The sequence below is a fragment of the Callionymus lyra genome, chromosome 15, assembly GCF_982586985.1.
Source record: "Callionymus lyra chromosome 15, fCalLyr1.hap1.1, whole genome shotgun sequence".
In the NCBI taxonomy this organism is placed as follows: domain Eukaryota; kingdom Metazoa; phylum Chordata; class Actinopteri; order Syngnathiformes; family Callionymidae; genus Callionymus; species Callionymus lyra.
Window position 1 is genome coordinate 10,514,226 of NC_141832.1, and position 25,334 is coordinate 10,539,559.

The window sequence follows — 25,334 nt, forward strand, 5'->3', positions numbered from 1 at the left end:
CACACTTTATTGAAATATAGACCATAAAATAATGATTTAAAAAAATATAATTTAAAATCAAAAACAAACAAAAATATCGATACAGTGTCATGACCATAATATATCACAAACAAAATTACTTTTTTAGGTAAATATGTTGGACTTGATCTAATTGTGTTAACATTGTTGTATTCGCACGGATGGAGAACTGGTGGATGATACTTGATAAATAAATGTTTCCTGGAGGTTCTAGTGTCGAGTGAGAAGCACTCAATAAAGAGTGTCCCCGGCAGCTGTCAGTCGCAGCAGAGGCCCCCCAGTCACACGCTCCCATGGATTCAAACTGGCCCCACAATGGAGGTCTGGAAGTGGGAGGGTCCGCTCAGCCGTGATCCTTTCTGGCTTTGTTCCGCCCGGGAAGCCATTTTGGAGTCCAGGCTTGTTGTGCACTAGCATAACACTGACTAGCAGCTACTGTTTGTTTTTATTATTTATCCGCGACTTTCATCCTAACGTGTTCGCGAGGTTTCGCGTCCATTTTCTTCCCGCGAGCGCGCGCGTGTGTGAGCGACTCTCTCGCCGCGCGACTGTGACGGTCACCGCATCTTTTTTTTGGGGGAGAAAAAAAAACAACCCCTGGATAGAATGACAGCCTTCATGGAGTCTAAACACACGGGCAAGTTGACCTGCGAACACACTATGGGATGTTTCCAGCGACACGTAGTTTTTTGGACTCGATACCTTCCGAACACACCGGTGTTAACCTGCGTTAATCGCGCGTTAATTCTCTTTATGCCAGTGATTTACGATGGATTTCATTGTCAATAACACTGTCATTTGTAAATATTAGTGTGTAAGTGTGTAGCAGTGGGTTGTGGGAATTATGTGTCGCCTTAAAATCTGCGTCTAAATTTAGCTCGAAGACACACATGGAGAATGTGACGGATCTTCCTCTCGATATTATGGGTCTTGAGCGATGTTTTTGATGCTTAATGACGACAGATGTTGATAAGATGGAAAGTCAGGTCGTATTGACATGTTCTTGCAGGTGGTTTGTGAATATGTGTGAGTGAGGAGTGAGAGGCTGTTTTGATCTGTTCGATCTGTCTCGGTTAAAGGCATTTAAATGAATGGGTGCAAGTTACTTTCAAGTCGTGGTTAGTTTTAAGTTGTTTTTTTTAAAAATTGTGAACACAAGAAACTATTTGCTTAAAAGCTCTGATATAGTTTTTATGTATAGTTTTGGATATAAAGTCTCGAGCAGCTGGTTTATAGAATATGTTTTGCAATATAAATCATTGAAATATTAAACCTGTAGTTCTTACAATTATCATAATTGCATTAATACTACGAACAAAACTATCTTGGAAATAATGGCAATTGAATTTAACCACAACGATGCAGATACTGCTGAAATGTAAATAAAAGTGTTTAAAAAGTTAGAACAATTATTGTGTATTCACCAAGGTTGGTGTCCTTTTTTTTTTTTTTTAAGTATTATGACATGGAATATCCTACGTTAGATTTGGATAATTTTAGTATTTGGATAGTATTTAAGTAGGCAGTACTTATCAGTAAAGGATTTCCTGACAAAAACATTAACATTTAAATGAATTGGTGAAAGTTACTTTCAAGTCATAGTTTTTTTTTAATTGTAAACACACTAAACTATTTGCCCAATGGGTCTGAATAGCTTTGATAATATTAGTAAGTCATTTTTATTTGTATAGCGCTTTTCTAGACCAGGGTCACAAAGCGCTATAGTAATTATATATATAGTTTTGGATATAATGTCTCATTAAAATGTCATTCAAATATGAAACCCATCATTATCATAATTGCTATAATATTACGAACAAAACTATCTTGGAAATAATGGTTATTGAAATTAATTGCAATAATACAGGCATAATCTCCCTAAACAGAAGTGTTTAAAATGTTAAATCAATTAATGTGTATTTTTAAGTATTCTGACATGGAATATCCTACTTTGGATTTGAACTCAAAATGTAATTTTGGTATTTGGATAGTATTTAAGAAGACAGTAATTATAAGTAGGATTTCCTGACAAGACATTAAAAAGTCAGACATGCATATTTCTGAAAAACTATACATGTCTTGTATATAGAATTATACCATCAAGGTTGTTGAAGACCCTGTTTCTTCTTCAATAACTTACCAGAAAAAAACTAATCCTAGTTGAATTAAGTTGCCCCCTCCTCCCTGCTGGTGGATTTTGGATTTCCGTCCCTACTTATCCATCTTTATCGCTTCTAAGATTCGGATGAGGATTCAAATTAAATGTCGGGGCTAATGTGTTGCACTGGGGGAAATAAAGCAGGCTTTGCTTCAGGGGGTGAAAATGTTGTCTGTCAAGTTGCAACTTTTTGTGGAATATTTGAAATAGCAGGCCATGTAACAGGGCTGTTATATAACTGAAGATAACAGCTGGCGTTTTCCCAGGTTTTTTTTTTTACGATTAAGAAGTGTTTAGAAAAGTAAAAAAAATTAAATTAAATGGCATTCATTTATAATACAATGTAATAACACCAGAGATGCAATAACATTGACATAATATCTTAATATAGACAAGTGGTTTAAGTGAAGTTCAGTTCCTTTATCTGGTGGAAGTCAGTGTTTGTACAGTTTGTCAATACGATGCAGATATCACTGTGGGAAGTGCAACCCGCAGGCCATTTGTTTCCCGCCCAGTGCCAGAGAGCCCCACCCCTCCCGGCTTTCCCCGGGTTTCATAATAAGCTGGTTCTGTTTGTGGCGCCTGCAGAAGCAGTTGCTGCAGTAGTTGGAGGTGGTGTTCTGTCAATGCCATGGAGTTACCGGCCCGCCAGTTGCTGCCCGCTGTCCAGCAGAGGAGAGACACAAGTCATTCATAACCGGGCGTCAGTAGCTTCTGTCAACCAGCAGCCGGGAGCCAACATGCAGGAAGAGGTTGGGCCAAAAGCTGAATCACTGAATCATTGTTGTGTTGCAGAGAAAGGACGTGTTCTTTCTGCTCTTGTCAGAGGCTTGACGTCGCTGTTTAGTTTTGACATGGCTTCGCTGAGGTACTGGTGCTACCGTTGTTTTGACATTTAGTTCTTCTCGTTGCTCTGTTTACATCAGGAAATGCCTTTAAAAGAGACGGATTGATCGACTGAGTCGGTGTGTGTGTGCGTGGAATGTGTGGTTCTTTTATACCTTTATTTTGCTTTGTCGTCATTCACCTAAAAAGTGTTGTCCCTTGCCTTCTGGATTCTGCAGTCTAATCAAAGAAGAAAGACCATGGATTTTTCACAACTTCACACATACACGCCCCCACAATGTGCTCCAGAAAACACGGGCTATACCTACTCTCGCAGGTGAGATGACAATATTGAACGCTTTTTCTTTTAAACACTTTTGGGTAATTCCTCGCCAACTGCCGGATGCTGCAATTCAATCCAACCTGTTGACACTTTTTGTGTGGCTTTCAAACTCAAAACTGCTGCTTCTGGTGTCCAGTAACTTCATTTGTCTTTGTGTATTTCAATTGAATTTAGATAAAGATTTTTGTTTAGATTGTAAAAGTGTCCGTCTCTTGAGATTGACTGTGGGTGTGGTGGATACTTTAAGGAGGCAGATGTACGAGGAGGAATGTTGCTGTCCACAGTCACTTACAACTACAAGAAGAGCAGCAATAAAATGTGTGAAGGCCCGTGAGACACTGTATGAACTGTTTGAAAAGAAGGTGTTGCTAGACTTTTGGCGGCACTCTTATCATTCAACTGCAGTACTCCTAAAACCTTTTTATTATGTTTTATAGCTGAGTGAAGTATTCATCCAAATGGGTTAGAATGTCTGTCTCCTTAATAATTGTATTATATATGAAAGTGTAATACTACCTTTTAGAATAAGATCTCCACATTTTGAATTGTTGTGTGTACTGTGGCTTTATTTTGTTTTACTCTTCCTACTGTAGCTTGTGAACTTCTAGCTTATACACAATTCTTGCATGTTTTTTACTATACAGTCCACATTCCAGATGTAAAAGTCTTGATACACCTTTTGGTTTTTCAAGTTTCTGTAGAATTTTATGCCTTTTGGCTTAATTCTTGCTTCTTCTTTTTTTTGGGTCACATTTTGCCTTTTATTGACATCATGATCACTCATCTTCCCTCAAAGTTCTTAATGCCCTACACGGCCTAGTGAGAAGTCATTAAACAAAGCAAAAATAAAGACTTTTGATACGTTATTGAATCTGTTGCTTAGAAATCTGTCGGCTTGACAAGCTATTCATCAACTTCACAGTCAAAACCATGGCACCGATCCAAGGATTAGACTAATGCTTCGTCTCGACTAGCAGGTTACAGACGACATTTTTTTTATTAAATCTTGTGACCATCAGACATAAAATCTTGTGATTTTCATGTTGCCTTAAAAAACTTAGGCACACCTCCTTTGTGTTTGAATACGTGTCAAAGGGTTTTTGTGTCGGTGTGTCGTTCACAGTGACCGCACGATATATGCAGGGACTGATGGAGTCAGGTGTCATGTGACTTCACCCCCATCTGTTTTCAACACTCAGCAGAGCGCTGACAAGTTTTGTTTAATATTCACAGTGATCCGGGAGGACTGCGAACCACACACAGGCTTCTTTTGCAAGAACTAGAAACCATTTGGTCAGTTGAAAAGTTAGATTATATAGTGGTCTTTGACATTTTGTGTATAGGATTATAATGTACATAATGGTTAGTAGTTTCTAAATGATAAACTCGGGATATAAATTGATGGATTGGTAATAACCTGTGTTGTTCTGTGCTTCCAGCTGGTGTGTTTGATCTTTCTTGTCAATTATGTTGAACACAGAAATACAATAGATTTGTCGGTCTAATGTTACCTAAATAATAATAATGAATGGGCGATATGTCAAAATTCATTTTAAAGTAGTTTGCCAGTACAATTTAGTTGGTTCTATTGCAACTAGTCATGTACCAAATGAATGGTTCAATTATAGTTGAGGATAACATTTGTTATTGCCAACGCTGATCTGTCATCGCTCCAAGACGGCTTCTTTTGAAAAGCGGTGGTCCTTTTCGGTGTTGAAAGCCATTCATATTTTATGAAGTGGAAGTGGGTCAGGGGGCCTCTGCTGGTTCCAGCCCCCAGTTGCAGAATCTTGATATTCTATTAAATGAAAGTGAAAGACTTTTATTTTGTTTAAATGATCGCAAATATTTATCGTGTACTTGTTAACGTTCACACTCGACAGAAAGGGTCTGTATGTGGGACACGTGTTGTTATTTAAAGTCGGGGCGCCGTTGACCTGTTTGTGGAGTTCATTTCAAACAATATTTGGTCTTAGACATGACCGCTGTCTTACCATGTTCTTATGCAACTGTGCTTTTAAGAGCTTTAATGATGGTTAAGATTGTATATACTGTATTTACCTTTGTGCGTTAACTCGGAATATAGCATTATAAAGAAAATAAATGTTACACTAAAATGATGCACAGATAATGTTTCTTATTTTGAATTTAGGTATATGCCTAATAACATTTTAAGACATTAACAAATATTTTCTAGAATATTTCGGAAATCTTGACCACTATTGCAAATGGCACTACTGGTTTAATTTTGTTTTATCGTTTCTATACGTTTAAAGATTTGTCTACAAGCCAATCTGAAGCGAACGTTGATGTTGCTTTGTGTCGGAAGATGGCTGTGCCCACTGCGTGTGGGCCGTCTCTCAAAGCATCGATTATGTAAGATGGGATTCCAGGAAGTCGATTGTCAGGACGGAATCATCTTCTTTTCTCTATTCTTTATGTTACCCAGCTTTGCTGAACACTTTGTCCATCTCTATTTATAACGCTGATGGTGAGAGAGGGTTTTTGGGGAGCCCGACCCGACAAGCTATCTGGGGAGAAGACGAAAGAAACATCTGTACTGTATATGCTGATCATTTGCTCCTCATGCTTTTTACTGAATATCTTAACTGGAAAAAGGAAATTGACAAGCAGGACTCCACTATCCCGCAGCTATTTTAGAAGATAATAATTCAATTTGACAGAGCGCAGGTTGATGTTGATTTATGCCGTTCTGGTGTTTGGGTTTCTTCTGCACATCAACTCTATCCTGTTTTAAGAATTTCCTGCGGCCTACCGTGTTATCGGATGCCCCTGCTGCTTATCTAACCACTTCTTTCACACGATTAAACTGTATTTCTTCGCTAGATAATGTGCCGTCCCATGCTGCTCCAGTTCTGCCAACGTAATTATTAAACTGATTGATTTTAATTGCGAGACCTTTAATTTACTCGGATCATACTGTGAGGAATAAAATTCTTCCTTTGCTTATGAAGCCTTTTCTCCTTCATTAAATGACATTACCAATTGTAACGCTAAAGGTAATGGACAAAAAAAGATGTTTTGCAATTATTACTTTCTATACAACTGTGCATTTACATCTTCGTCTGAGAATTGAAGTCGGGTACACCTGCGAGACATGTGCTGCAGTCGTCCGTCTGGTCACATGTTGAGACCACGGCTGGTTAAAACGGGACGTTAAGGGAGTTGAAAGTACTTAATCGGCTCTGGTCAGGGGTTTGTAATCCGGTGCCTGTACACATGCTCACTAGAGTTCTCATAGCAACTCTTTTTAGCTTTGAGAATCTTGTCACTGCAAGGTAATGAATCATCAAACCAGTCTTTCTGTTACAGTCAATTTATTACCCAATCTGTCCCAAATAAAGTTTGTTCTGCCCTAGTTAATGCCCCTTTGCTCGCCCTGCATGTGGATGTGTTCTGCGTGACCTAGTTGAGCCACATTTTTTCAGTGCATCCACTCTCTTCTCAAATTGTAGTCGACCACCTTACAGGGATTCTCATTTTTATGAAAGAAAAAGGATTTAATCGTTTCTTTGGAGATCGAACGTGCGTTTGTTGAAACAAGTTCCAGAGTCGTCGGTCCAAATTGGATTTGAATGCTAATCTGTTGTCTGGTTGTTGACTCTGCCAGGTGGGTGTGGCCGACTGACTCATGGGTACAGAATCCTGTCGGTGGAAATATGAATGTTGTAAATTTAACTGCCTGGTAACTTCCCAGCGCATGTTCCTTTCAGAACCTGTTGTTATTTTTCCTCTCCCATGTGAATGAGTCACTGCGTAGTGAGGATAACTGCCAGAAGGAATAGAATCCGAGCGACATTGATGTTGATGTGGAAACTGCTGTGTTGTGTTGTTTATTTCGGATCAGGGTTTGGCTGAGGGTGCTTTGTGCTTGTAGTGTTTTGGGGAAAAGTATTCTTTCTCTGTCTAGAATGCAGAGAAATGCTCATAAAACTCTGCACAGAGTCCAAATGTTCCGTGTGGTTTCCCCTCTAACTTTCCCTCTCGTTCTTGCTCCACACCCCCCTCCCGGCTCCTCCCCCTGCTTGATCCAGCTCCAGCTACTCAACGGCAGCATTAGAGTTTGAGAAGGAGCACGAGATCGCTCCCGTGTATGAGTCGCCCAGAATGTCACGGCGAAGTCTCCGTCTGCAAGCTGGCGGCACCCAGTACAGCAAAGACACTTTGGCGGATTTCGCAAATGAATACGGAAGCAGCAGCAAATATACCAGCAGCAAGTCGAGGTGAGAAGCAACTACTTTTTCAACATACCTCGCTATTGTATACATTTGTACGTCCTTCTTATTCCCCTTTATTTTTACAATGAATTCCAGGACGATACGAAGCACGAAGAAGCAGTCCAACACTGCCTCTCTGTGTCTATCGGTGAATGAAGATCTGACGCCGAGGAAAACCCTCTCCTTCTCTGCTGTCAGCACGCCAGTCGACGCCAGCCGCTCCACTCAGGCCAGCAACTCTGCGTACGATGCCTCCGTCAATGCGTATTCCCAAGACCAGGCCTTCCTCAGACAACGCACCATCACCACGACCACCACCACCACTTCAGTTGATGGACTTTGGGGTAAGTTAAGTGTGTATTTCTGGGTTTAAGATGCGGTTTAAGGACACATGCTAGTGTTGTGTAGCATTCATTGTGCAATGTTTTCTTTCCCTTCCTGCAAGTTCCGTTACCATGTTGCACAGCCATTGTTTGAAAGCATACGTCGTGTTCGGGAATGCTGACTAGGACATATTTTAGTGGCAGGTTGGTCGAGGACTCCGTAGTGGCTAAATGGCCATATCAAATCTAGAGATTTTTCTCAGTTGAAGGAAGCAGTTTGTGGTCAGTTTTCTGCAGTGTTGAACTAGAGACATTGTCAAATACAACACCCAGATTTCTAAGGCTCAGTTTGACACACTGACCTAACTCTGGAACCTTATCATGAGGAGCAACAAACAAAGTCATAATCATAAGTCATCGTATCACTCATAAAAGTTCGTAATCGGGTCATTTGTTTTTCTCGTTATGCAGGAAGAACTTCTTCCACATCCCACTGTTCGTCAAGTGTCAACGGAGATGCCAGCGCTTCAAAGTCTCACGCCACCGTCGCCAACGGCTACATATGTCAAGACTGTTCGTTTCACTCGGACAAGTCTTCGTCGCCACCGTCAGCCGAGGCTGTGGACGCTTCGTCGAGGGGTCTCTATTCCTCCTCATCTTCGTTGTCTTCAACAACGAGTCCTTTCACGACGTTATACACCAGAGATCGAAGTCGAACAAACAGAAAAGGTACAATTTATTATCAGAATATTTGACCTTTGACCCTTTTTTTTTTTTTTTGTTTAGATAAAATACAATTATTTGTGTTTCTTTTCCACAGGTTTCTTGTCATCGGTGTCGAACACATGTGTTCACACGAGCAAGAAAGTCCTGGTACCTGTCGTGTCCTTCATCACTTTACTCTACAGCAGCATGATCCGGCTGTGCTCCAGAGAGCAGTTCTCGCAAGGAAAAGGTACGTTTCTCTGACCCAAGATTCAACTGGAGGATGTCTTATTGATTAAGATTTCTTTAACTACGTACAGGTGTCCTGTTCTCTTTTTACAACTCTACGAAATCTGCGTTGTCCTCCGGTGTCGCACGTCTGTCGTCGTTCAAGCAAACTACCCTCCATAGTATGTTTGGCTACAGAGCTAATGGCTACGAAGGACAAGGTATGGATGGACGTCTGTTTTTCTGCATTTTAACAGTATTTTATGCATTTTCTTAGTTCAATTCTATTTATTTTAGAATTTAAACACCGTTTTGCTACTTGTAAGCAGAGTCACAAGATTTTTTTAAATGTTTCAGCTCACTCAAGTTACTGTGGGAGCATGAACGTGAAGGATCTGGTGACTGAAGATGCTGCACATCTAAAGCTCAACGGCTCCCTGTGTAAGAAACGCCACACAATAAATACACAAATAATCCGGTATTCGCAGGAGCAAATATAACTTGTGACTGAATGATCTTTTATTCTTTTACTGAATCAGCAAACTAACCTTTCAACTTTCCAAGGTTTCAACCTTAATGACCTTTATTGAAATCATCCAAATATTAAGAAAATTATTAAGTATTACCTGCCAAAGACGTTTTTTTTCTTCTAAAAAGTTGTAGATTGTACAAATGCTTTCATCACATTGTTTTTTGTGTAGATTTTGCAATTGTTCCATTGAGCTGCCATGTTTTTTTAAATGATTAAATCCATACAGGCTTTGCTTTCCAGTGTTTGCTTGTCGTCCTCATGTGCTTAAATGCTTTAATGTGCCATCCATTTGATTCATTCTCAACTTCATTTTTTGTGTTTGCATGCTATGATTTTTGCCTCACGCAGGTGACGACTGTAAAGGGAAGCAGCACTCTCAGACACGCACCACCCTCCTCACACAGTCCCACAGGTCTCAGTCCCGGTTAGCAGGGCTGTGGAGCATCCTTTCTTACGCAGGTCGATCAGCAATTCTCTTTTGTTTTGAGTCGCATTATCACCTGGAGTGAGTTGGAGTCGTGGTGGTTAACTCGGGACTTACCGAGGAATCTTTTTTTTGTGTGCCAGGTCACGCCCTCATGCAGCCGGCGTACGGAGCTTTGAGCGCCGGGAAAGCGGTCGGATCGTCTGTCGGCTCAGGACTCGGGTCCGTAGCCCAGAGGTTTCTCTCTCTGCTGTGGCTGCTGTTATCCGCTCCAGGTTTGTGACACTTCACCGTTGAGCTCATCGTGGTCTCGGTCTCATGTTTGGTCTGTGCAGGAAAGGCAGCCAAAGGTTTCCTCTGGTTTCTTGCTCTGGGGTGGTACCAGCTCACGTGCATCATGGCCTTTCTTAATGTCTTCTTTCTGACAAGGTGAGACTTTTGTTTTTATAGTTTGTGTCGTGAAGTTAAGGTCAAGTTAATTACAATTGACTTATAGTATTTAGAGTAACATTTTTACTTGGAAATGGAAATGTGTCCAAAATGGTAAATTAGGGGTCCAAAAGGTTTTCGCCCAACAGACCAGTTTAATGTCTGCACTTGGATAAAATAAAAAATAAAATATCATGATTGTCAAAATTTGGTAACCCATGAATGTTTTTTTTAAACAAGATGGGCCCATATGGGGTCTGGTTTTAGTCTAGTTTGCTTGAATAATAAACTTGTTAAAACCCAGGCTATTTTAGACATGATCTGGTATTTTTCCAAAATAAAAGCCTTTCAGACAGTAATAATCAATAAAACAGAAATTATAAAAACTTTTTTTTTTAGTTGGTTGGCCTTGTAACAAATGCTTCTTTGACCTGTACTGCCTGAAACACAACGTGGTTTGATCTGTATTTTATTTATATTTGACAGATGTCTTCCCAAACTGTGGGCTCTCCTTTTTCTGCTGCTCCCATTCTTGTTATTCTTAGGTAAGTTGGTTCTCTTTGGTCCACCACAGGCTTTCTTGACACAATAGATCACATTAGTTTTACCCATGACCAAGAAACTATTTAGCCCCTCGTGTGATTGAGTTTGACACCGCTTTAATAAAATCATGTCAAACATGAACTCTGGTTTAGTCGGAATCATTTCCCACAGTTGACGTTTCTGTTTTTGTTGCAGCTTTATGGTGGTGGGTTCCTTCCACTGCTGCCTTGCTCGCCTACCTTCCGGCCATTAATTTCACAGAATGGCAACCAGCATCTCCGATCGCCTTCTTGTCTGGCTTGGTACCCGTTTCCGATCCAGTGTCTGTGCCTGTCACCGTCACAGAGCGTCCCTTTGACAAAACACCAGCAACACCAATCTCACAGGCAACAGTATGTGATAAGGATATTATTAACCTACAATTTTGAGATACAAGTGTATTTTATATCGGGTTTTATCTGTCGTTTCCTTTAGTCCATTCCACCGGTCGTCGTCTCTCGCCTGGACCTGGAGCGTCTCGACCAGCTGGAGAGGCAACTGGCGCTCTTGTGGGAGCGGGTCGGGAAGACGGACGAGAAACACGAGCAAAGTCATAGCGACCTGTTGAGTCTCTACACCTCGCTGCACGACAAGCTCAACACCGAGACGGACCGGGAGCGGCTCGGCCTGTGGGTGTCGTCCATGATGGAGCAGAGGGTCGGGGTGCTGCAGGAGCGGGTCGAACAGGAGAACACGCTGAGAGCTCAGGTGAGGGATGAACAGGTGAAAAGTGAAAGTGGTTTTAAGCTTAAAATGCATCTTTTGGGTTTATACAGAGCGAAGGAAACTTCAAACTTCACCAGGAGGGACAGACGACACAACTGGCTAATTTAGAGTTGCTTCTGTCCAGTTTAAACGCAAAAACAGAGGTATGATTATCTACACTTTGCATTCTGCATGAAGTCAAAATGTTGAGTGACAAAAAATTATGTGTAATACAAAGAAAATTAAAATCCGCCAAGGTAAAATAAAAATAGTAAACTTCAGAATACAAAAGACAAAAAAAGAGCATTGATTATCCACAATTTGAACCCTGAAAATGATGTTTAAAAGAAGAATAAGAGACCGTCATTTGTGAATTATTTGACTTTCTTCATATATTTTAGAAATGTTTGGTAAAAGTTTCATAATGCAGGAAACTTTCATCCCTGACAAGCCGGGGCATGTGTTAGAGATGAGTCAGGGGAGATTTTTTTTTACAGACAAAGGAACCATTGTTATATGTGTTTTTAAGCTTTGTTTTCTAAAATATTTCCCGTATCTAAGGAGGTCCAACTGAAACAGAGGCAGTATGAGCTGAAGAAAGAACAACTAGAGAAAGAAAGTGTCGCTCCATCTGTCGAAACATCTTCTCTCAGGTACCAAAACCTTACATTGAAATTGTTTCCCCTTTATCATGTACGTGTTCTCCTAAACATCTATGGCTGTCTTCTTCTAGCGTGGGTGTGAACCAGGAGGACCATGATGCTCTGCTCGCAGAAGTCCATAGACTTGAGTTAGAATTGGGCAAAATCCGGCAGGACCTGCAGGGTGTTGTGGGATGTGCGGGCAAGTGTGGGCAGCTGGATTCCTTGCATGACACTGTAAGTATTACAAATCATGCATTTAAAGCTTTAATATTTATTGTGTCGTCATCTGGTGTCTCTTCCCGCCTCCAGGTCTCTGCTCAGGTGTCGTCTCAGGTTCGCAAGGAACTCCTCGCTCTGTTTTCTGGCGGCAGTGAATCCGAAGAACTGCCCGAGTCCCTGATCCTCTGGCTCTCTCAGCATTATACGAGGACGCCCGACCTGCAGGGCCTCCTGGCGTCACTGGAGATGAGCATCTTAAGAAACGTGTCCCAGCAGCTGGAGCTAAACCGAGCTGAGACGCTGATCCAAGCCGAGTCCAGGGTTAAGACGGTCGCTCAGGCCGTCACCGGAGCGGTCCAGGGCTCTCCTTCTGCCGCGGGAATGAACGAAGAGGTGAGACTGTTCATGTGTTTTCTTGAAATCTGATCCATAACTTTATCAATCGGTCTCGCAGCAAGTGAAGCTGATCGTCCAGAACGCCCTGAGGCTCTACTCCCAGGATCGGACTGGCCTGGTGGACTATGCACTGGAGTCTGGAGGTAACATTAGTAAAGATGTCAGTCCGTAGGTCGCATTAAAAGCCTGACGTGGATGTAAGAAGATTAGCAGGACCTGTGTTTGATCATTTGAACCTTTAATGTACATTATGCAACGTTGAGATAGACTTAAGTTTGAGGATCAACGGCTTCATTGTCACTCTAGTCAGATGACCTTCATGAGAGATTCACTGGTCCCGCACCGTGAACACCCATGATGCCTTTCTACACACTGCTCTATTCAGTGCCGGCTCATTTGTCGCCACAGCACTTTATTTAGAATATACGTCTATTTTGTCAAGTGATCGACGGCTGTAATTTGTTGGCTGGGCGGCAAAGCATTATGGGAGATGTTCAAGTCACTGTCACTTAGTGGGTCGTTGAGAGGGACTGCATCTCATGTGTAATGTTGAGTTTACAAGTTCAATAAACGAGGGATCACTGTAGTTTGATGATCGTTACTGGACGATTTGATGACTCGGACGTTTGAACTCCTTGTCCTCAGGAGGCAGCATCCTGAGCACCCGCTGCTCCGAGACCTACGAGACCAAGACGGCTCTGATGAGTCTCTTCGGTCTGCCGCTCTGGTACTTCTCTCAATCCCCGCGGGTCGTCATCCAGGTGAGACGAGTTACTATTCTAATTTTGACGCTGAATTTCATCCGTTTTTTGTTGTTTTTTTCATGTGCGTGTCTGATTTGTCTCCTCCAGCCTGACGTCTATCCAGGAAACTGCTGGGCATTCAAGGGGTCCCAGGGTTACCTGGTGATCCGGCTCTCATTGAAGATCCTGCCCACATCCTTCAGCATGGAGCACATTCCTAAAGCCATGTCCCCTTTTAGGAACATCAGCAGCGCTCCTCGCAACTTCACCGTCTATGTAAGCAACGTTTTGAGCATGTGAAAGTATGTGTTTGTGACTCTTGGGCGCAACATTTTAAAAGGTGCATTAGGCTACTGACTACAGAGCCTCCCTGAGTAATGCTCTGGAGCCTCGCTTAGTAACACAACAGAGCCTAGCTAAGTAATACTAGGGAGCCTCGCTGAGTAATACTCTGGAGCCTCGCTTAGTAACACAACAGAGCCTATCTAAGTAATACTATGGAGCTTCGCTAAGTAACACAACAGAGCTTCGCTAAGTAATACTGCGGAGCTTCACTAAGTAATGCTGCGGAGCCTCGCTAAGTAATACTGCGGAGCCTCGCTAAGTAATACTGCGGAGCCTCGCTAAGTAACACAACAGAGCCTAGCTAAGTAATACTAGGGAGCCTCGCTGAGTAATACTCTGGAGCCTCGCTTAGTAACACAACAGAGCCTATCTAAGTAATACTAGGGAGCTTCGCTAAGTTATACTCTGGAGCTTTGCTAAGTAATACTACGGAGCCTCGCTAAGTAACACAACAGAGCTTCGCTAAGTAATACTGCGGAGCTTCACTAAGTAATGCTGCGGAGCCTCGCTAAGTAATACTGCGGAGCCTCGCTAAGTAACACAACAGAGCCTAGCTAAGTAATACTATGGAGCTTCGCTAAGTAATACTACGGAGCCTCGCTAAGTAACACAACAGAGCTTCGCTAAGTAATACTGCGGAGCTTCACTAAGTAATACTGCGGAGCCTCGCTAAGTAACACAACAGAGCCTAGCTAAGTAATACTATGGAGCTTCGCTAAGTAATACTATGGAGCTTCGCTAAGTAATACTACGGAGCTTCGCAAGTAATACTACGGAGCTTCGATAAGTAACACAACAGAGCCTAGCTAAGTAATACTATGGAGCTTCACTAAGTAATACTACGGACCTTCGCAAGTAATACTCTGGAGACTTGCTAAGTAATACTAGGGCTCCTCGGGGTGTAATGCTAAGGGTGCCTCGCGGACTAAAGGATTTGTATTGCTCCTTATAGTCTGATCAATACGGTATATTTTCTAAAAATGTATTTAATTAATGTCTACACTTTGTCCTCAGGGTCTGGACGATGAGTACCAGGAGGAGGGGAAGATGCTGGGCCAGTACGTTTACCAGGACGACGGCGAGTCATTGCAAACCTTCCCCGTAATGGTAAGTACACTCCACAGTTGTCCCAGCTACAGTCCTGCCTCGCGTGCTGAGTGATGTGTCCTCTCGTCCTCCAGGAGAAGAACGACAAATCCTTCCAGATCATTGAGGTGCGGGTCTTGTCGAACTGGGGTCACCCAGAGTACACTTGCCTGTACCGCCTCAGAGTCCATGGAGAACCACAGCTCCAGTGAGCGGACGCCAGACATATCTCACTTATCTGTATATAGCTTTCACCAACAGAAAGAGGGACACATTTATGAGAAGACTGAACAGTGGACATATTTAATGTTGGATCCAGGAACAGAGGAACTTAAGTGCCAGTCTCCTTTTCTAAGATGGGTTGTTTTTTTTTTGCACTGAAAGACTTTTTGAGCAGATAAATCCATCCTGTCTCGGCACCCTGCACTTCTGGAAGAAGGTTGAACGATTGAACGTTTGTCTCATTGCAGCCATTTCCTCTCATTTATTGTTTTAATTTGGTTTGTTTAATCATTTTTAGAGGTTATTTTACAGAGCTAACTTGACTAAGAAGCAGTCATTCCCCCACGACCTTTGTTCCAGTCATTCAAAATTTATCATTGACCGGCAGCCAGAAGTCTGATGTTTTGAAAGCAAGCCTGACGTGACACGAATGTGTTTGTATTTATTGATATTAATGTAGGGTTGACCACAAAGCAGCGCCGTATAACCACTGACGACATGGGGTGGTCGTCGCTCGGAGCAACAAGGAAGTTCCATCCTCTTTTTCCAGCATCTTATTCTCTTGCCGTGGTGATGGTTTCGTGCCTGGATCACTAATGGTTGCTGCCAAGAAATTACAATTTTAACCGTGTGTCGGCCAATCAGATGTAAGCTATACACCTTTGACCTTTGGCGCCCTGAAGGAATGTATCTGTACATGGAATTGTTTATATTTAAAAAATCTGCTTTTGTCAGTGTTGCTTTTAAAAGAAAAAATGACCATCCTATCACCATTATTATCATTGTTATTATTATTGTTGTGTTTCGCCGTCTAATGTTACTCTTTTTATTGTTGATTTTTCTGTTTTGGGGATATCATGATGTTCACTTCACCCACAGGGCTTCACAAGAAAAAGGAGGGGGGAAAAAAAAGCGGGATGTGTGATCATGGATTTAAGTTGTATGTACATTTTCTTCCAACATTATTATTTATTAACATTACAATTAGTGACAGAAGATTTTAAGTTGCTGCGATGTCTTTCTTTTTCTTTTTTTTTTTAAAGGTTTTTGGATTTATTTTTGACTTGACATGGGAATTTTTCTTTTTTTTTTTTAAAGATAAAGGCTATTTTTGTTTAGTCATGAGATGACTTTAATGCTTTGGAATATATTCCAATAAAGATTTTAATTTTGAACAAAAGCATTGTTGTTCCTGAAGTTCAGATGAGTAGATTTAAAAAAAAAAGATAGTTTATCCCCTTAAATTAAAATTACTTTTTAAACGTATCTACACTGACCTCTTGAAAGAATAAACAGGAATTTTCTTTCTTTATTGCGACATCTATGATTATTACTGCCGATGTATACTGCCATCTAGTGTCCGGGCGGGAGGACTTCATGTTTTCCTGTCATGGCGACGTCGATACCGGAAGTCAAATTTCCACTTCCTTAGAAACCACCTGGAGCGCTTGGTAACAATAAACAGCGAAACATATTTTACTTAAATGAATAATACTTTTTAAATATCACATATTTACCTTACAGTAAAACGTTTTTCTTTAAGTTTCGAACGGTTCATTTAATGTTTTCAAACATAGACGGAGCAGCCAAAGAACATTCGAGGTCATCACAGGTGAGCTAACTTTCAACAAATGTACAAACATACTTGTCTAGTTTTTAATATTAGTTTAATAATACTTTTGATAATATATGTTCTCTTAAAACGCTGTTGTCTCAAAATTGTAGCGAATATTGTCAAACATTTAATATTAATATCCATTTTGGGTCATATTAAGCACATGCTAACAGAGCTAACGATTAGCTAATGATTAGCTTAGCATAACACAGTGAAGAATATATAGATAGATATGTGTGTATATATATCTATATACATGCACACAATTGTTGCAACAATATGTTCCAAAAATAAAGTATTCATTAGATTTAATGTATTTCCTATGGAGCTCCTAATATTTTCTCATTTGTTTGTATACGCCTTTGATTGACTTTTATTCTCCAGCACTTTGTGACAAAATGTTTTTTCTTTGTGAGTCTATTGTTAACGCTCCCTTTCTTCTGATACTGTAGATTGTTATCATTAGAATTAATTTGACTCCATTCGTCAAACTTCTTACCTCTATTTCTCCTTTAAAACTATAAGAATTCCGTTCAATTCTTTAAACTCATCCAGTGTTTTATGTCATTCTCTTGGCATTCAAAGAGAGCTCGTCCATTAAAAGATTATGGCAGAGGCCGCTGCAACGAAACAGAGCCTCTGGGAAGCCGTTTGTGAAGGTAAGAAGATACATTATTTTTAAAAAATACATTTATGTTTAAAAACGTGTTGTGTTTATAGAGTATGAGGCACAGAAACCAAGGCCTCCCAGCGTCAGATTGAAGAAGAAGAAAGAGCCCTGCCAGTGCAGCATAAACAGCCTTTCTTTGTTTAAAATTCCCCGTAAGGTAAGATGAAGGTCCAAGACATGAATCATATGTATATAAGAACATTATTTAGGCAAAGTATTTTCATTCAGAGATTCTGGTTTCATCCTTTTTTTTTTTTTTTACCATTTCATTAATATATCGAGGTTGATTTCCATCATGGTTTTACTTATTTTACAGTATCTCTCCATCTTATTTCTATTATTTCTATCAATCCCTCAGGGGTCTGTGGCTGAACCTCCATTCCAGCCTCTGCTGTTCCGCTCCATTCAGGATCTCAACAGGCAGAACATCCCACCGTTACCGTGCACCACAACACCTCCAAAACTACACTGTAGGAGTCTTCCCTTTGTCTTCCTAGATTAAAACGTCGTCGTATAAAACGTCCTTTTCCGTGTCAGGTCCCATCACACAGTTCCTGGAGCAGAAGCTGTTTCCAGTTTTGCTGCCTGGAATTGAGGCGTTACTCAAGGAGGCACCAAAGCGAGGATGTTTCGAGGTCAACAAATACTAGTTTCTCTGCACAAGATGCTAAATTGATGTTTTTATGTGAGATCTATGAAGTTAAAAAATCTTTTTTTTAAGCCAGTTTTTGTCAGAGCTGAGCATGAGAAGCAATAGTGAAAAACCATACAAACGAATAACAAAACTTAAACAAAAGTTAAATTGAAAATCTGTTTTTGAGTTATTTTGTATATGAGTTGATAAAAACGACTTGTACTATATTGTGCTGTAATGCAATAGTGTATTAATATGTTTTATTGTTATTATTATTATTTATATTATGTTCATTCATTATTATATTTACTTGTATGTCTTATTATTATTATTATCATATTTACTATTATGTTATCTTATTAGTATTATTATTATAATTACTATTATGTAATCTCATTATTATTATTATGATTACTATCATGTTATCTTATTAGTTTTATAGTTATGACTATCATGTTATCTTATTAGTAGTATTGTTATGATGCCTATCATTTTATCTTATTAGTATTATTATGATTACTATCATGTTATCTTATTAGTAATATTATTATGATGACTATTATTGTATATTATTATTATTATCATTACTATTTTTTTTTAAACTTATTATTATTATAATGATTATTTTTATGTTATCTTATTAGTAGTATATTATATTTGTTGTTGTTTTTTGCACTTTATGTTTCATGTAACATGTATTTAAATTTAATATTATGTATGTTTCTAACTAATGTGACAACTCAAATTTACTCACTGTCAAATTAAGTAATTTCTTGTGTTATAAACAATATTTATTCTAATCCTTTCTCCTTTAATGTCAGAGGAAAGTCACTGCCTTTAACCCGTGTGACTTCCTGATCGAGTGGCTCTACAAGTGAGACCTTTTATAGTTTTTAAAAACGCATCTGATAAAACGTCTTTCAAAATATTTTGCCCCCTTTTCTTTAGTCACAACCCCGCCAGGGTTGGACAGGAAGCGGTGGAATTCAACGATATTCCCTTCGTGAAGCAGTGGCTCGGCCTGCAGTGAGTGTTCATGGATTCATCCGTCACTTATTGGCAACTTTAAACAACGAGTTTGTTAATGTGATGAATTTCAGTCCCCGACCTCCTGTTCCTCTCTTCCTCCTGCTAAGCGAGACTCAAGCTGCTGTCATCGTCCAAGCTTTCTGGAGAGGATACAAGGTACAAGAAACACAAGCAGAATGTGGTTTAAAAAGGCTTTTTACCCGTTTATTAAATCCATGAAACTGTTCTCAAACATAAGAATGTTTTGTTTGGGGGAAAAATACGATCTTGTTTCATAAGCCAACATTTTCGCAAGAAATGCAATTCATTCTCGATTATGTCATCGCCTAATTCCCTCCTCTGTGGGTGTCGGGATATAAATACTGCGACACTTCCAGGAGATAAACGCCAAAACATTTAGACGGTCCCGATCCTATGCTAGAGACGTGAATAACAAGTACTCCCTTTTTTTATTGTCCTGAATGCGTGTGTTTCATGTTAATAAATTAGTTTTGAGAATTCATAGATTTAGGTTCCAGGATAGACATTTTGTTTTTAACGAATATTGGTTAAATTTAACATTTAAAATGTTAAAACTTAAACTTTTCTTGATGAAAGGTTGTTTTTTAAGCATTGAATATATAAAAAAAAAATTGAATTCAATATATTGTACATTGAAAGGTTGTTTTTATTGAATAATTGAATTCTACAATGTGTACATCAAGGGGTTCCGTTTTTAATGTTTGTGTTGTATAAAAACAAATAGAATAATTCACATATTAGCATATAGTAAATAAGTTTTATTTATGTATTCTTTGTTTGTTTATATAGTCACACAGTTTTTTTTTCCACACATGCAGTCTGATATTCTTATTCAAATAATTAAAAATGCGTTTTCTAAATTCGGTTTATTTTTTTTAATTCAATATACTATTGTTGGTAAATAAGTGTTACCAGACGAAACTAAAAAGTTCTAAGCTACGTGTTCCTTACTTTTAGCCAATCATGCGACTCACAGACGGTCACGTGACGGGGATCGAGTTACTGTTCAAGAAAAATAAAAATAAAAAATGATACAATTCAATCCTCTGACCGAACTCGTATTCTTCCGAGTTTTTTTCATATAGAAATATCGATAATTTGGCAGTTGAACCGGAATAAAATCAGTGTTGCTTCCTGATTTCTACCAGCAGGCGGCAGCACCTCATCGTCATTAATATAATTGACAAACGCTAGGGGAAGTAGTGAGTCACGTCCCAGTGGTAAATGTGATGTGATGCTGAAGATGACACTGCAACACTGTCTCCCTTAGAGATTCACGACGAAATATGTTGTTTTTCTATCTTGAAAAAAAGTGTAATTCAGGACAATCCGTCACTTTGTATGTCTCTGCTCAAAGTGAGTCGACTGTATTAAAATAACGGGATCAAATTCTGAGCCTTTTCTCTAAGACGCCTCATGATTTATTTAAGATCCAGATATTTTGGGTCGACGCTGAGGCGGGTGTACTGTGACATCACCTTGACCGGGGGAGAGACTCCAGAACCGCTGCAGAGCGCAAGCAAGACATGCTGTAACACTTGAATAGTTCCTGTGTGTTTCCTGCTATCACATGTCTGCGCGTCTGATGGCCTAAAAAAAAAAACACTTTCACAGATAGCATGTGATAAGCGTGCTGTACTTGAACATCAACGAGGGGTTCAAACCTGGAGAAACGTCGAACTTACAATTATGACATTCACTCAGAAACATGTGGATGTTGTCTGTGTGTGACATTTATAGCCAAATATTTAGCATAAAATCAGATTCATCAAGCATCTTATATCCAGCCCTTATAGACACTGATCCCCCCCCCCATCACTCCGTTATATAACCCCCCTGACGCAGCTCAGACTGCAAATGTGTGTGTGTGTGTGTGTGGGAATGCTCGCCCGAGTGTGGAGGAACGGATCATCCCACAAGAAGGATGAGAATAATATTCATGGAAATGCATTTTTTTCGATTATAAAAATAGCGATTAAGAAAATGTGAGACTCTGATCATTTCCGTCTGTGGTTTCTCCTCGACACGGGACCGGTGGAGGTCCAAACGTCTTACATAATCTCCTTTACACTGAACGCCTTATCCCGACTCTAATCCATCCATGAATGCACGACTGTGTTCATACATGGCGACGCACAGCGTGTGCGAGAGCAACGCTGGCTTTGATCTTCACTGCTATGTTTGGAGGTTTCTTGCCTAGGAGTTTTTGAAAAATGGGTCTCTTTAATTATTTAAACATTTCTTTTGTATGGATCTACTTTATACTTTTATCTTTATTTAAAACATTAACGTAGTCCTATAAGACTCTCTAGGTCATAGGTGGGCCATTGTATCTCCTCAGGGGCCACATTTCTACAGTATCTATACTGAGGGGCCATCAAGAAAAACTATAACTTTTATGTATCTTTTAATCTGATTTTTTTTTTAAAAACCACAAATGTTTTTGATGCAATAAATACAAAACATAATTGTTTGTTTCTACATGACCTTTGACCTCATGAGGGCCATGTAGATACAGTCAAAGGTTAGCATGAGGCCCAGGGGGCAACAAAAAGTGCCCAGTTCTGCTCTTGCTTCCTAGCTAACTCTAGCTAGTTTTCATACTTGGTTACTAGCAAGTTAAATCTAGACACTTGCACAACAAAAGTTATTTTTGTTCTTGTCCTGTAAACCAATGTACACAGAGAAAATTGGCAAGTGAAACAATGTTGCAGTTAGAAGAGTCTGACACCAGGGGGTGCCAGAAACACTTTTGGAAATCCTATGTACTGGGTCTTTAGGTACTGCGTCAACAAGCTGTTGGTAACTATTCACCATAAATTACGTGAAATAGAGTAACAAAGTAGTAGGAAAACTCAAATTTCACTCTTTTTCTACTCGCCCTCATGTCGACTTAGGGTTGGGATTAATTTCAAAGTAATATCTACCTTTTTAGAGGTAAGACAAAAATGTTTGTTCATTTTAATGTAGCAACTGGCGCTCGGTTGTCTTCGTCTTCGTCCAAAAAGACACTTAAAAACATCCAAATACCTCTGTACTGCTCGTCTGTAACGTCCATCTTGGATTAAAGCCTCGACATGAAGATTCATTTAGAAAAAATGTAAATAAGACTTTATATTCGACGTTTGTTTTTAGATCCCAGGTCAAATAGACCATCAGTCGCTACATAAACATTGATTTTTGTCTATAACTCTGGAAAAGGAACAGATTACTCTGAAAAATAATCCCAACCCTTAGTCCACATGAATGAACTTTCGTGAACTACTACTTTAATAAAAAATCCTGAATACCCAAAAAATCTGATCCGTTGTGTGTGTGGTCAACATCCCCGGTCACTGTGGAAGTAGAGCAGTGACAGAAGTGATCTCTATTCCCTTTGACACACTCTATAAACACACACACACACACACACACACACACACACACACACACACACACACACACACACACACACACACACACACACACACACACACACACACACACACACACACACACACACACACACAAAGATAGCTGTGGCAGCAAAAGTAGGTCCGTGGTTCCAGCTGAATGATCGGGGATGTGATAGATGAATAGTTTGAAAAGCGCTCGGCGTGCAGCAACGCTCATGCAGAAAATATGTCACATGCTTTCAGGACGTCCAGTGGCTCTGAATCACCTCCTGTCCTATCAGAGGAGACGTGCACACACACACACACACACACACAGTGTCCATGGACAAGATGGTTGTTCCTCTATTGTGTGTCACATAGATTGTGACTTTAGAGGGGGGTCAATGAGGGCTGGTATCGAGGACACAGAGAAATCGTTTTATGGATCGTTCCAGCTGTAAACACGGCAGTTTGTTAAATAGAAGGTTTGTTCTGCGGCTGGTGAGATGATGACCACAAACCACTGTCCACTCATCCATGTGTCGTCAAAAATGAAAACGTCATCTTAATAATAGCACGTCTTAAATATGTGCTGTGTGTGACCAGCTGTCATTTGTTACCATGGTAACCATATAATTACTGTAAAAACGTTGGTGTTGCCAGAAAGTAAGTAAGTAAGTAAGTCATTTTTATTTGTATAGCACTTTTCCAGACCAGGGTCACAAAGCGCTTAAAAAATCAAAACAATATTCAATAAAGTATATACTTTAAAGGTCAAGATAAAACTGATAACACAACAGGAGTTCCATAAAATCAAGGAAAAGCCTGAACAAATAAAAACGTCTTAAGATGTTTCTTAAAGGAGTCCGGTTCAATTAAAAATTGAGGGTTTGGGAGTAGGTCCAATTGCACAATGGGTTTCCTCCCGGTACTCTGGTTTACTCCCACGTCTATGTATGAATTTCATCTTGCAATATTTAAAAAATGAGCTGTTTATGCATTAATTAACTTACGCTGATGATGGAAATAGATCAATTAGTTATTCTAAGAAACCAGTGCCCAAAAGTTCTTTATACATGCTTGAACTTTGTTCTTTTGTTTGCACTTTGTTCTTGTTTTTTATGAAACTTGCTGTATAACTCTCACATGCCGGTACAAGTTGGGGACCACTGCCCTAATAAACAAAAAGATAATTAGAGAAAACAACCCTATAAGTAATTTATACCGTAACGGCTAGTGTTTTATCATTCAAGGTCACTAAGTGAACGAAATGTATGTTTACGAAACTTTCTTTAACAGGAGGTATGAGTCTGATGTTTCTTAATGAACTGTTTTCCCCCTCACCAAACACTCTGGGAGGGTTTCTGGTCATTCTCAAGCCAATACACTACCTGCACTCTCAAGCCCCTATGCTACCTGCTTTCTCAAGCCCCTATGCTACCTGCTTTCTCAAGCCCCTATGCTACCTGCTTTCTCAAGCCCCTATGCTACCTGCACTCTAAAGTCCCTCGGCGTCAATATAACAAAAAATGCCTAATATTTTATAATCCTTAAATATGCCCTTGAACGAATCAAGCCCACGCTTTTATGTTTTGTTTACTTTTTAAACATTAACTCAATTTCCATGCTCGTATTATCAGACAAATCTAGATCTTCCAGATTAACTCACCATCACTCAGGTGCTCAGTGATTAAAAAAAAAGAAAAAAAGAGTATTTATTAGTCAGAAGGGTGACGAAAATCAAGTTTAGATGTTTATCTACACAGGGGGAGTACGTGCACACCCGCATGCGACCCCTGGTTTTGCAGTCACAACAATCCCTCCCCCTGCTAATCGGTAGTGCTGATGCACACGGACAACCCTCACACACACACACACAGACAACACAAACACAACCCAGCTTTTTGTCTCGACACTAATACACAAGCTGCCCTTTGAAAGGCTGCTGTGCTAAAAATACCTGCGGAATATTGTGTCCCCTGTTGAAGTAAAACATGGAAAATTCTGTTTATTTCTGGACTCAAATTTATCACGTCAGTGGCGAGCGAACTCACCGAAAATTCCCCCCTTCCGACCCTCACCCTTCATTTCCATATCTATGGCGGCGACACTTGCTGAATCGACTGTTGCCGCTCGCTGTTCCCCCTCCTGGCTCTCCTCAATTCTAAGCCGCAGATTGTGTAACAGACCTACTTTTAAAACAGCAACACTATTGTTGCATCACAGCGAAACACTTGAGCGTTTTGGTCAAGTGGATTCATTTGAACTCTTTGGTGAACTAATTAAGCGGAAAAAGTCTAAGAAATGAATTAATGATGAAAAGATTTTTGAAGAAGAATCCAGTTTATCAAACTATAATTGACCCAAGTGGGAGCTGTGCCGGTTTATACCAAAACTCTGTTGAAAAGTTGAAGAAGTCTGTGCTTAAGGACGGAGGTAATAACAGCCGAGTTATTATTGGAGTTAACTACTTAGTATTAACTCAAGATAAACATGTTATTATGACGCATTTAAGCTAGAAAGCTGCTCCCAAGAGCAAGGACTCCCCAACCTTTTTCAACACCGTTTTCACAGACCGGCATTAAAGATTGTAGAAGATAAAAAACCCAGCAAAATAGAGTCAACAAAATGAACATATACATGCATTAAAAATACATCTCACCGAAACGTTAAATGCGATGGAGCAACAAGATAATATAGAGATTGCTTTTTACACATTTTTAGCTATTTTATAACCATATTTTTGAGTTAACGTGACCCAAATAAATCTTTGACGAGATTTTGAAAAGAGTCACAGGTTGTACTTCGGAGATAATCTAATCCTTG

At 39.9% G+C, this 25,334-nt stretch overlaps 2 protein-coding genes across 7 annotated transcripts in view; both read left to right on the forward strand.

Annotated features, from left to right (window-relative positions):
• Window positions 1-395: 395 nt before the first annotated feature.
• Window positions 396-16,345, forward strand: sun1b (Sad1 and UNC84 domain containing 1b). Of its 5 annotated transcripts, none has more exons than XM_087809556.1 (23): window positions 396-655; window positions 3,241-3,338; window positions 7,400-7,588; window positions 7,679-7,926; window positions 8,377-8,634; window positions 8,726-8,860; window positions 8,931-9,059; window positions 9,196-9,279; window positions 9,719-9,829; window positions 9,938-10,069; window positions 10,130-10,223; window positions 10,710-10,768; window positions 10,962-11,158; window positions 11,241-11,513; window positions 11,582-11,674; window positions 12,072-12,163; window positions 12,244-12,388; window positions 12,464-12,766; window positions 12,828-12,912; window positions 13,415-13,530; window positions 13,621-13,788; window positions 14,872-14,964; window positions 15,039-16,345. In XM_087809556.1, exons 2-23 carry the CDS (start codon window positions 3,262-3,264, stop codon window positions 15,153-15,155), a joined length of 3,198 nt encoding a protein of 1,065 aa, XP_087665682.1. In that variant the 5' UTR covers window positions 396-655; window positions 3,241-3,261; the 3' UTR covers window positions 15,156-16,345. The 5 variants fall into 5 exon arrangements, with proteins under 5 accessions (XP_087665682.1, XP_087665680.1, XP_087665679.1 ...); XM_087809553.1 differs by lacking the exon at window positions 396-655 and adding an exon at window positions 779-2,928; XM_087809555.1 differs by lacking the exon at window positions 396-655 and adding an exon at window positions 2,912-3,044.
• A 100-nt stretch (window positions 16,346-16,445) lies between these two features.
• Window positions 16,446-25,334, forward strand: part of iqck (IQ motif containing K) — a 40,898-nt gene continuing 32,009 nt past the window's right edge. For both annotated transcript variants that reach the window (XM_087809564.1, XM_087809565.1), the window contains exons 1-8: window positions 16,446-16,777; window positions 17,366-17,439; window positions 17,501-17,607; window positions 17,809-17,920; window positions 17,988-18,085; window positions 18,906-18,958; window positions 19,033-19,110; window positions 19,185-19,269. In XM_087809564.1, coding sequence (XP_087665690.1) covers window positions 17,388-17,439; window positions 17,501-17,607; window positions 17,809-17,920; window positions 17,988-18,085; window positions 18,906-18,958; window positions 19,033-19,110; window positions 19,185-19,269 — 585 coding nt within the window. In that variant the 5' untranslated portion in view covers window positions 16,446-16,777; window positions 17,366-17,387. The remainder of the gene's footprint in view (window positions 16,778-17,365; window positions 17,440-17,500; window positions 17,608-17,808; window positions 17,921-17,987; window positions 18,086-18,905; window positions 18,959-19,032; window positions 19,111-19,184; window positions 19,270-25,334) is intronic.

What these genes read in the sequence shown, in the direction of transcription:
- sun1b (XM_087809553.1), top strand. Translation starts at nt 2,638, where the DNA reads ATGCAGATATCACTGTGGGAAGTGCAACCCGCAGGCCATTTGTTTCCC. An exon ending in AAGTCGAACAAACAGAAAAG is followed by an intron (nt 8,635 to 8,725) that starts GTACAATTTATT and finishes TCTTTTCCACAG; the next exon opens with GTTTCTTGTCATCGGTGTCG. An exon ending in CCCCGCGGGTCGTCATCCAG is followed by an intron (nt 13,531 to 13,620) that starts GTGAGACGAGTT and finishes TGTCTCCTCCAG; the next exon opens with CCTGACGTCTATCCAGGAAA.